We start from the raw sequence: 12,457 nt of genomic DNA, 5'->3' as shown, positions 1-12,457 counted from the left end.
GTTCTTTCCATTGTTTGGCTATTGTGGACATTGCTGCTATAAATATTCGGGTGCATGTGCCCCTTTGGATCACTACATTTGTATCTTGGGGTAAATACCCAGTAATGCAATTGCTGGGTCATAGGGTAGCTCTGTTTTCAACTTTCTGAGGAACCTCCATGCTGTTTTCCAGAGTGGCTGCACTAGCTTGCATTCCCACCAAAAGCACGGGAGGGTTCCCCTTTGTCCACATCCTTGCCAACATCTGTTTCCTGACTTCGTAATTTTAGTCATTTTGACTGGTGTAAGGTGGTATCTCATTGAGGTTTTGATTTGTATTTCTCTGATGGCATTGACAGTTTTAATGCTTATAGCAATGAGATAAATTACAAGTCTAACTCAAAATATTGCCTTGATAAAGTGTAAATAACTGTCTGAGATTAATACAGTGTGTGCTTGGGCTTCTAATCCCATGTCAGAACACAAAGTATGTATTTTAGCATTTGTGAAGAGTCTTACCTAGGTGTTAGAACACAAATGAAAGGGTAGTGTGGACAAAAAGATCAACTTGACACTTCAAAGATGAATTGTTCTCTGTAAATCTGCTAAGTTTAGAAATACTTCTTGAGACAGGAACAAGAATGATTGAGTTGATAAGTAGCTACCAAAAATGATTGACTTGGAAATATTACCACTCTTTGGTGTTATCTTTATTTTATTGTACACAGCCATTGCCAAAATCTAAAAAAAGTTCTAGCAAAGGCAACAAAAAGGAACGGAACAGTTCTGGAATGGCAAGGAAAGCTAAGCGAACCAAATGTCCTGAAATTCTGTCAGATGAATCCAGCAGTGATGAAGATGAAAAGAAAAACAAAGAAGAGTCTTCAGATGATGAAGATAAAGAAAGTGAAGAGGAGGTAAAATGTTGGGTGTTTTGGGGTTTTTTTCCCCTTGTTTCTTTCCATGGGGAGAGTTAAATATTCCTGTCATGTGATAGGTATAGCCAGGAACCAGCCTAGAAACTGTTACTGCCATATTGGTTGTTTTTAATTCCAAAGACACAACAATAGTTAAGTAGAGATCTTTTCTTTCTCTTAATGGAGCTTTTGGTTTTATGGCCATGCGAGAGTTTGGAGTTGGAGGAGTGAGGTTGGCTGGATTTGAGCTGGACTTTGAAAATTAGAGTAGGTAAATGGGAAGGGAGAGCAGTGCATGCACTGAACAGGAACCCAAAGAAACAGATTGAGAATTTTTTTACGTTAGTATTTTATGATTGATTTGAGGCATTTTGTTCTGTTTTATGGAAAAAAGCAAGGTTTTCTCAACTCATTGGGGATTATTTAATGAGAAGAACAGTGTCTGAAGTTTATTTGATGGGTGGGCAAGTTTTGTATCACCTAGGAATGCCTGCCGTTTTCTTTTACTTGGGCATATCTGTAAAATTTTGAGAATATTTAGTTTCCCAAGTGAAACTTCAGGAGGAGGAGAGCTGCTGAGCCATTTAAAAAGTTAGCTTTACCCTCTTGTTGATGCATATCCTCAGATGATTTCTTACTCTGGTTAATAGTGTTTTGGTAGAGATTGTTTTAACTTTGTTCTGGTGTCTCCTGCAGTTGTCAGACCTTGCTATGTAAATTGGGTCATCTTCCTTGTCTTATTTAGGGACTTGATTAATTGGCTTGACTTTTTTAAGCCAAGGTGATTCTTTGTTGTGGAGGGCTGTCTTGTGCCTTATAGAATGTTTCCCCAGTAGAGGACAATAGCACCTTCCCCTACAACCTCCCGAACCTCCAGTTGTGAATACCAGAGATGTCTCCAGACATTGCCAGATGTCCTTGGGGGTGGGGCAGGAGGGTCACCTCCAGTTGGTAACTCCTGGATTAGAAGGAATAAAGATGGGATGAACTCTGATTTTGTATGTGTGTGTATTTGTTTTTAGGTACATAAAATCCATGATTATTTTAATGTCAGAGTTCTGTAAAGACAAAAAAGACTTAGCTTCTATAAAGCTAAGTATGAATTGCGTAATAATTTACAAAAGAATATTACAAGTCTAGCAGGTATTTCATAATATATTTTTGGAGCAAAGGAAGATGAGAAATCTCAGCTCTGAGGTTTTTTATGGAATAGATTCTAGGGACATCAAGAGGGAAACAGGTTTGTTTATATGTGAATCTGTAATAATAGCAATTTTGCAGTAATAATCATCCTCATTCAACAGATTTTGGGTTGTTACTACATGTGTTCACTATGCTTCCTAAAACCTTTTTAAAGGCAGATTTAAAGCATGAAAAGTTGTCATAGAATATAAATACTTAATTTTTCCATAGAGGCAATGTGATTATGGGTATGGGCTTCAGAAACTATTCTGGGTACAAATCCCAGCTGTATCTTGGAGCATGACTTTGGGCAGATTACTTATAAACTGTATGTGTCAGCTTCTCATCTGTAATATGCAGTTGATAACAGGACCAGCCTCAAAGGGTTGATTTCAGTGACTTTGTTTAAACCACTTAGAGCAGTGCTTGGTACAAGTACTGTGTATTAGCTGCTGCTGTTACTAATAGTATTAAGATAACCTTTTATCATATGTAGTATTCCTAAACCTAGGCTTCCTGTCATTGCTAAGGGGCAGGTTAAAAGGTGAGGGTGTTTTATACTCATTTTCTTACTTGCTTTCCAGATGATTGTCCTATGCTAAGTAGAATTACTTGGAAGTTTGTAATATAGATGACCTCTGATTTGTAACCATATTGGTTCCTGGACAGTGATCACAAGTGGAACTGTCCCACTTATAAATCAAAGCCTTTCTACAGGACTATAAAAAAGGATCATTTGCTAGAAACCCAGGTCAAATGGTGAAAATCGATGTAGGAAAAAAAGAAAACACAAATAGACTTTTACCGTCATATAAAGTCACACAACATAAATGCTATATCATAACGCTCCATTCTCCTCTTTGGTTTTTGTCCTTGGACTGGTACTGACAAACATTCTAAAATACAATCTAGTAAAATCTGGACTGAGAAATACTCTTTTTTTTTTTTTCCTTGATAACTCTATTATTCATGGCTCTAAAAGCTATATCAGATTTAGGACTATTCTGAAAAAACTTTATTTCTCGGGTGCCTGGGTGCCTCAGATGGTTAAGCGGTTGCCTTTGGCTCGGTCATGATTCTAGGGTCCTGGCATTGGGTCCCTGCTCAGTGGACAGTCTGCTGCTGCTTCTCCCTCTGCCTGCCACTCTACCTGCTTGTATTCTCTATCTCTCTGTCAAATAAATAAATAAAATCTTAAAAAAAAAAAACCCACTTTATTTCTGATTCTGTTCCTATGAATGGTAAGTACTAACAGGAGGAACAGTATTTCTATGGTAACTGTGTTTTCCCTTATTTTTCCATTTTTTTGAGGACTTAGTTAAGTGTTAACTTTGTTAGGGACTTCACAGGCGGCATTATGTTTTATTATTACTATGAAAGGACGTCTTTTTACTTTTTTTTTAAGATTTTATTTATTTGACAGATACTGAAAGTGAGTGCACAAGCAGGGGGAGGGGCAGGGAGAGGGAGAAGCGGGCTCCTCACTAAGCAAAGAGCCTGATGTGGGGCTTGATCCCAGGTCCTTGGGATCATGACCTGAGCTTAAGGCAGCTGCCTAAATGACTGACCCCCCCACCCCAGGCACCCCATGGACCTCTTTTTCTAAGAGGCCAAAAGAGTTACAGGTTGATTGGAAAAGTTGTGAATTGCCTGTAGATAGAATTTTTTGGTAGATTCTTTTCATAGAAAATTACTAAGTTAATATTACTTATTCTGTTTATTTCCTGAGACAGATTTTTTCCTTCATTTAAATAAAAGACTTCTCCCCCAGGGCACCTGGGTGGCTCAGTGGGTTAAGTGTCTGCCTTCGGCTCAGGTCATGATCCTTGGGGTCCTAGGATTGAGTCTTGCATTGGGCTCCCTGCTCAGCAGGGAGCTTGCTTCTCCCTCTGCCCCTTCTGCTCTCCCTGCTTGTGCTCTGTCAGATAAAGAAAAAATCTTGAATTTCGGGGAGGGGGGAAAGGCCTCTCCCCCATTAACATATTCTTGTTTTATTTTAGATTCTTGGAGTAAGTAACTATGTATGAAGTTGGGTGGATAAATGCTATCTTTGATTTCCTCTGTCAACTGAGGGCTTTGGACTAAATAATCTATGTCCCATTGCTAAAGTCAGGACTCTGAAGCAGAAATCCAGTTCGAGTTACAGTTGTCCATTGACCAGTTATGTGGGGTTGAGTGTTACTCATTCAGCTGGTCATTTTCAGATGTAGCTGTGTGGAAGACTAGGATGTTTGTAAGTTAATTTATTATCTCTTAAATGTAAGATTGAAGTCACTGGAAATCACGTAGTTAAAATAATTGTCAGGTTTTTTTTAAGTGTTTTGTAAGAAAACGTGTCCTATTTAAGCCTGTTAGCCAGTAATTGCTAGGACATTTTGTTGGAGGTTCTCTGTACCTGGAGTTCTGTTTCAGTAATAGGCAGTGAGTGGTTCACAGAGGTTTTAAATCCTCTTTTTTTTTTTTTTTAATGATTTTATTTATTTTTTTTGACAGAGATCACAAGTAGGCAGAGAGGCAGGCAGAGAGAGAGAAAGGGAAGCAGGCTCCCCGCTGAGCAGTGAGCTGGGTGCGGGGCTCGATCCCAGGACCCTGAGACCATGACCCAAGCCAAAGGCAGAGGCTTTAACCCACTGAGCCACCCAGGCACCCCAAATCCTCCTTTTCTTAAGAAGCCCTTTCTTTCCAAGAGCGATTTTATTGAAGAGTTGTTTTAAACTTACCATCTTGGCTATTGGACGTTTGCTTAGTTAGGGCAGTAGGAGGAGAGCAGTTTAGAATTGGGAAATTTGTAGTGTAGATGAAATTTCTTAAAAATGAGGGAATAGGGGCACCTGGGTGGCTCAGTGGGTTAAAGCCTCTGCCTTCGGCTCAGGTCATAATTGCGGGGTCCTGGGATCGAGCCCCGCATCGGGCTGTCTGCTCCGCAGGGAGCCTGCTTCCTCCTCTCTCTCTGTCTGTCTCTCTGCCTACTTGTGATCTCTGTCTGTCAAATAAATAAAATCTTTATTTAAAAAAATGAAGGAATAGGAAAATGACACGTTTAGGTATTTCCTGTAAAGTTATTCTGAAAATCATCTGGTTCCTATACTGGATTAGCATCTTTAGGAGAATATTGCTTATATGAACCAGTGAGATTAAACCATGCTTAGGTTTGTCATTTACCATGGGTGTTAGACCTTAGGCATAGAGAACTACTGGAGAGTACAGAATGGGAAGTGTGGCTTCCCACCTGGAGAAAACAGTTCTGATAATCTCTTAGACCCTTAAAAGCATACTTAGTTTTTTAAAATTTTATTCTAATACTCCTGTTTTCTAAGTATTTTTATAACACTCTTACAACTGGAAAAGTATACAGCAAACTGAATTATTACTTGGTTTTTAAAATTTATCTGAATGTACTCATATGTATCAGGAATGTCTTCAACTGTAAATACTTAAAAACCTTACTAGTAATGTCCAAAACGGGAGTTCTTTTTTCTTTCGTGACAGGAAATCCACAGACAGGCAATCTGGGGGCCAGTACATCAGCTTGAGAAAGGTATCAAGACTTTTAATATCCTCTTTGTTCCTGCATATGTGGCACTTAACCTGTACGCCATCTGCATATGTGGCACTTAACCTCATAATCACAAGATGGTGGTTTTACCTTTAGACCTTGGATCCTTGCTCCTGATAGAGAAGAGCAAAGGCTTTCTTCTAGGAATGTGTTTGCTTTTATTCCCCCAGAGGGGATACCTTTTACCAGCGATCTCCGTGTATGTTGCCTTGGCCAGAACTTCATCACCCCTCTACCTCTAGCTGCAGGGGAAGCTGAGATCCAGGTGGTAGCTTTCTTACATCAGTGGAGAAAGGCAAAGATGTTGGGTGAGCCATCCTACCATGTTTGGCAGATCAGAGAGACTTTAGTCACCTTTTTTGGTAAACATATATTTGGACCATTCAGGGAATTATTTGGTAGTAGTGGGAGGGTGAATTAAAAAGTTTCGTTGGTCCTTAATTATTTTCTTAAAAAAAAAAAAAAAAAAAAAAAGAGTCCCCCACCTCCACCCCCATCTCATAGTTGGATAAAGAGGATTTAGAAAACCATATCAATTATTAAAATCTTTTTCAGGAAGGCAAAGTTGAATAATAATAAAATCGTAGACTTTAACTGGCTTTCATATCTTTTGTGATATAATGAGCCTTGCACATTCTTTACTCTTGGCAGTCTTGAGTTTTCTCAGCCAAGTTGTTCAAAGAATAGTGTATTTTAAGCTAATTTTTATTTTGTTCATCTGTTCACCCAGTACAACCTTTCTGCTGTGAGGACAGGATTCTGGCTCTGTGACAGGCGTCTTTTTTGGAGACCCTCCTTCAAGAGCCCTGCTGCCTATAAAAGATAGGTAAGCCTTTTCTCCCAAGATTTTTTTTTTTTTGCCTTCCTTCAAAAAGTACTTGTGTCCTTCCTCTGATTCTGTACCTTCATGGTTATCAGAGATAACAGAAAATCCTTTTCAAATTTTAAAAAGTTTTCTGTTACTAATCTTTTACAAAATTAGATCATAGTACGAGGTACTATCTGAAATTAATGGCAGTTCTCAATTTTTGTTTCCTTTTTGTCTGTTTTGCATTAAAACTTACTATAATACTGGATGGTTCTGTTTGAACCACTCACAGCAGATTCAAAAATAACAAGCCAGAATCTTAATAAATTCCATGACAATTTGGAAACTAGCCTTTTCTTAATTTTTTTTTAAACTTAGCCACCTAATTTTTTCCCACGTATTTTGATGAAAGACTCAAGTCTTGACTCTTGTTTGATTAAGTAACAAAATGTTAGTTAACTCTCATGAGTGCTTCCAGCATTTTTCCTTTGTAATGCCACATAATGGGTTTGCTATAATTACTAAAATTTTCCAAAATATTTTGAGATTTTAAAGCAGGGGTGTCTGATGTTGTCACTTTTACTTTGTTCAGTTCAATAAATTGAGAATACACTAAGTGCTTTTGAGGTTCCAGAGAATAATTTCTACCCAAATGCCATTCGAATGATACTTAATATAGGATTCCCAAAGAAAATATTCCTATCTCTGAGGGAAAGCTTTGGAGAGAAATGATACAAATGCTGGTTGAAATTGAGCTTGGGAATAGAAAGGAAAGTTGGACATGTGGACAGAGATGGGGAGCAAGAAAGCCCTGGGTCCCTTGGAGAGACACACTTCAGTTTGTGGTTATGTAATGTGTCCAGAAGTAAATCAGTGAGAGATGAAGCTAGAGCAGTGTGCACTGAAGCCAGACTCTGGAGAGCTCAGGAGGTTGGGCATGTTGGAAATAATAGATGCATCATTCTTGTTTATTCAGAATGATGGTCTTGTTCTACCTGAATTTTGCTGAGGAGGGAAAAAGAGACCTGACCTCTGTCTTCTAGGAACAGTCTACCTGAGGAGAGGTACCACTCATTCAGTAAGCGTTTCTTGGTAAACACAAGGAGCAGACATCCTGAGACTCTCCGACGTGCCATGTACTTTAATATCTTGTATCTTGGTCAGTCTTGATTCTAAGAGTGAGGTTGATATATCCTCTGTTTTGCACTCCAAGGATATGATATATATATATATATATATATATATATATATATATTTATATTTTTTTAGTATTACAGTACAGTTGACACACAATGTCACATTAGTTTCAGGTGTAATATTTTTTAATGTCTTGTCCATATTACTCTTTCCAGAGTGACTAGTGCATATGCTTGTCTTCAGAGTTGTCTATATAGAACTACTGATTTAGATTCAAATTTGATTTTAAGCAAAAGTTTGTTTTTTTTTTTAAATTTATTTTTTCAGTGTTCCAAGTTTCATTGTTGATGCAGCACACCCAGTGCTCCATGCAATACGTGCCCTCCTTAATACCCACCACCAGGCTCACCCAACCCCCCACCCTCTGCCCTCCAAAACTCTGTTTGTTTCTCAGAGTCCAGAGTCTCTCATGGTTCATCTCCCCCTCATTTCCCCCAATTCACTTCTCTCCTTCACCCAGTGTCCTCCGTATTATCCCTTATGCTCCACAAGTAAGTGAAACCATATGATAATTGACTCTCTCTGCTTGAGTTATTTCACTCAGCATAATCTCTTCCAGTCCCATCCACGGTGATACAGAAGTTGGGTATTCATCCTTTGTGATGGAGGCATAATACTCCATTGTATATATGGACCACATCTTCCTTATCCATTCGTCCGTTGAAGGGCATCTTGGTTCTTTCCACAGTTTGGCGACTGTGGCCATTGCTGCTCTGAACATTAGGGTACAGATGGCCCTTCTTTTCACTAATCTGTATCTTTGGGGTAAACACCCAGTAGTGCAATTGCAGGGTCATAGGATAGCTCTATTTTTAATTTCTTAAGGAATCTCCACACTGTTTTCCAAAGTGGCTGCACCAACTTGCATTCCCACCAACAGTGTAAGAGGGTTCCCCTTTCTCCACATCCCCTCCAACACATGTTGTTTACTGTCTTGTTAATTTGGTCATTCTAACTGGTGTAAGGTGGTATCTCAGTGTGGTTTTGATTTGAATCTCCCTGATGGCTAGTGATGATGAACATTTTTTCATGTGTCTTTAGCCATTTGTATGTCTTCTTTGGAGAAGTGTCTGTCTTCTGCCCATTTTTTGACATGATTATCTGTTTTTTGAGTGTTGAGTTTGAGTTCTTTATAGATCTTGGATATCAGCCCTTTGTATTGTCATCTGTGAATCTCTTCTCCCATTCCGTGGGTTGCCTCTTTGTTTTGTTGACTGTTTCCTTTGCTGTGCAGAAGCTTTTGATCTGGATGAAGCCCAAAAGTTCATTTTTGCTTTTGTTTCCTTTGTCTTTGGAGACATGTCTTGAAAGAAGTTGCTGGGGCCGATGTCGAAGAGGTTACTGCTATGTTCTCCTCTAGGATTTTGATAGATTCCTGCCTCACGTTGAGGTCTCTTATCCATTTCGAGTTTATCTTTCTGTATGGTGTAAGAGAATGGTCAAGTTTCATTCTTTTATACATAGCTGTCCGATTTTCCTAGCACCATTTATTGAAGAGACTGTCTTTTTCCACTGTATATTTTTTCCTGTTTAAGCAATAGCTTTAGATAATTTAGTAAGTAATGTCTACTTGGGATTATTTTAAAAACTAAAAACTTTTGACATAAATATATATAATTTAAGGAATTATCTTACTGACAAATTTATCTAGTTCCTGCCTTTGACCTATATAGCTCCAGTAATTTATAATCTGGATCAGTAATTGACACCCATAGCCCTGTACACCAGATCCAACCTATGGCGTGTTTTGTGCAGCCTAGAAACTGAGGATGGTTTTTTCCATTTTTGAAATATTTATGAAAATAAAAAATGAAGATTGCAACAGTAAGCACATGTCGGCAGCAAAGCCTAAATTAATTACCCTCTGGCACTTCGTAGAGAAAGCTTGGTGAGAGATTCAGACTGTAAATTTATCTGTCATCTTAGAAGATTTATAGCTGGGTGAGTCTGCTGCAGGGCTTTGTGAGAAAATACATAGGTGCTCAGGCCTCACGCTTGATGATTTACCTGATGGTCTCTTTTGTGCAATCTGTATCGGTAAGTTGTGCCATAAGACAGTTACATTAAAAAAACCAAGAAGTTTGGCTTCTGTTGGTAGCAAACATGTTCTAGCAAGCAGAGTGGTGCTGGTGACACAACCTCAGGGTTGGGAATTGATCTTCAGTAGTTACCTGGTTTCCAAGAGTCTTTTCCCATCTCAATCTTCCAAATAATTACATAGCAACTACTAAATGTCCGTTTTTGAGCTGTGAGCTGGAGATCAAGAAACAAATAAAACAGGGTCTCTGCCTTCGGCATTTGGTAGAGAGGGAGAAGTCAAAGATCAGGAAGAAGAAAGTATAGGAGAGTGTAACTTAAAAGCTAAAAAAGATTTGGACAAGATAATACAGAGGTTCAGAAGATAAAGGGTATTTACCTCTTTCTAGGGACATTTGGGGAGCAAAGATCAGACAGGAAACCCTCACAGGAGGTAATGATTTCATCTGAGCTTTTAAAGGATAAACAGGAGAGGTCAGCAGAGTGAAAGATTTGATAAAAACTATACAAAGTAAGATTACACTAAGGCACATCTTAGCTTTAAAAAAAAATTTGTAGAGAAATGATCCTGGGGCCCCTACAAAATTTGGAGGGTAAAAGCCAAAGAGCCCTAATGCAGAATTTGGTGATCTTTGTTGCTATTTTGCATTTTCTACCAACTTTTTTTTAATTGATTGTTATTGGTAACATCTGTATGTAATGGAAAAGTTAAATTTAAGAACATAAATAGGTTATGATATCACTGGCTTATTTCTGTCATTTCAACTCTGGCTTGAAAGACGTGCATTGGTACGTTAGTCATTTCTATAAGCAACTGATCTGTGGTAGGCATAACGAACTTGTGAATCAGGTCTTGCTTCTTACTATCTATAAGGCATTGGCTGTCAACTACTCAGATATGTTTTCCTCCTTTGTAATGAAATAAACTGTTTTGTCTTTGGATTTTTTTTTTCAGTTCACATAAGCTAGTGTATGTGAAAGCAGGACTGTAGAGATGCCTTTTTCTTTTTCCTTTTAATTACATTTTAACCACATCCTGGGTTCAGAGTACAAGTAAACCACATTCTAAAAATGATACAGAGATGAACGTGACAAATATTTAAATGGCTGCTTTATGCTAAACATTTTTAAGGTTGCTGGGGACTGATAGAGGTAAATAAGGCAGTCAGGTGTCTCTTCTCATGGAGATTGTCAGATATACCCTTAGAAACTTGTGATAAAGGGGTGCCCGGGTGGCTCAGTCGTGAAGTGTCTGCTTTTGGCGCAGGTCATGATCCCGGAGTCCTGGGATCAAGTCCTGCATTAGGCTCCCTGCTTCTCCCTGTCCCACTCTCCCTACTTTGTGTTCCCGCTCTCGCTCTCTCTCTCTGTGAAATAAATAAAATTAAAAAAAAAAAAAAAGAAACCTGTGATAGGATGGGAAAACAGGCTGTAAGTAACTAGTTTAATAAAGCTATATATTTAATGTTTATTTTCTCTGCTGCCTTATATTTACTCATTTGATCCTCACAACAATTCTACAGATACGGCCAGAGTTCATGGAATTTTCAGTGCCTTAAGGCGTCATGTTAATGTAAATTATAAAATGCACCCCAGTCAGATACTGCTGAGATGAAAAAATTTGGAAAAAAAAATCTTAAATTCAGCAAAATCTGGTGTTGTTACGTCCATTTTACAGATGAGGAAACAGGCCCGGGGAAAGTAAGTGATTGGCTTGAGAATACAAAATCAGTCGTAGTAGAGTCAGGATTTGAACCAGGAAGTTTGGCTCAAACCTGTGTTCTTACTCACTGCTTCGCATGAAGTAGGGATATGTGAATTGTAGGCCAGGTACTGGGGCCCCAGATTAGTCAGTTGGTGATAAAATGAAAGATTCAGGGGAAGTGACCGGTGGGCTGGATTCAGACTCATGAGGGAGATTTTCCTAAGTAGAGGAAGGGAGTAAGTGAAGTAATGAGGATTTGAACGTTCCTGTAGAGTATAAGTGGGCACACTTTCACTCTTTTTCTCAGCTCTCCGGGCCTCTTTACCTCCAAAATACCAGATTATTCACATTCGCCTCACCTACCGGAGACTGTCCGTTGTGTCCCAGCACCAGGTCCTTGGGATGCCCCACTGTTCAGAGCAGCCTCCTCCTGTATGGACCTCTGGTTTGCCATTAGGGCAGCGTGGAGATGACTGGGTTCATCTGCGAGGCTAATGGGACTTACTCTGATTGCCTCTGTGCTCAGGACGAAACCTGAAGATAGGTAGTTCTGTAGATAGAGTTTGGTTAATTTTACTACTCCCTTTTCACTGCTACTCCATGCCAACATTTATCGCTTTTCTGAATTCCTGCTTCCAGTTTGTCACAGAAGAACTTGTCGCTGGTTACTAAAGAGAAGTGAAATCCGGTATAAATGACACAGTGTATTGTTACAGGGCTGGATGTTTGTGGGTTCAGTGCTGTCTCCAGAATGTACTGAGATAAGCACAGTGCACCATGGTTAGTTAACACAGGGGTCACTGAGCTATCTTACTGCTTTGGTTCTGTGTATCTAGTCTCTATATGTGCCTTGCTTTTAAAGAAAACTTTAAAACTTCCAAGTGACTGCATTTGTTTAATTAAAGAATTTCTTTACAAAAAGAAGCACTGGCGATGGTAATAATAACTAATACTCATTAACCATTTCCTATGAGTCTGGCACCATTAAAAGTAGTTTCCATGTATTAATGCCTTTACTTCCCATAAAAATCTTTAGTACTATCACATTTCTCTCATTTTGTAAATGCAGGAACTGG

The 12,457-nt window shown here is 38.9% G+C and overlaps 1 protein-coding gene across 1 annotated transcript in view; it reads left to right on the top strand.

Annotated features, from left to right (window-relative positions):
* LOC111156659 (DEK proto-oncogene) overlaps positions 1-12,457 on the top strand; it is a 32,604-nt gene that overhangs the window by 11,326 nt on the left and 8,821 nt on the right. The window contains exon 7 of the mRNA XM_022517688.1: positions 708-896. Coding sequence (XP_022373396.1) covers positions 708-896 — 189 coding nt within the window. The remainder of the gene's footprint in view (positions 1-707; positions 897-12,457) is intronic.

This window comes from Enhydra lutris, unplaced genomic scaffold, assembly GCF_002288905.1.
Source record: "Enhydra lutris kenyoni isolate GAN:26980312 unplaced genomic scaffold, ASM228890v2 scaffoldscaffold48, whole genome shotgun sequence".
NCBI lineage: Eukaryota > Metazoa > Chordata > Mammalia > Carnivora > Mustelidae > Enhydra > Enhydra lutris.
The sequence above is the reverse complement of the archived record's forward strand: the minus strand, read 5'-3'. Positions and strand labels throughout refer to the sequence as shown.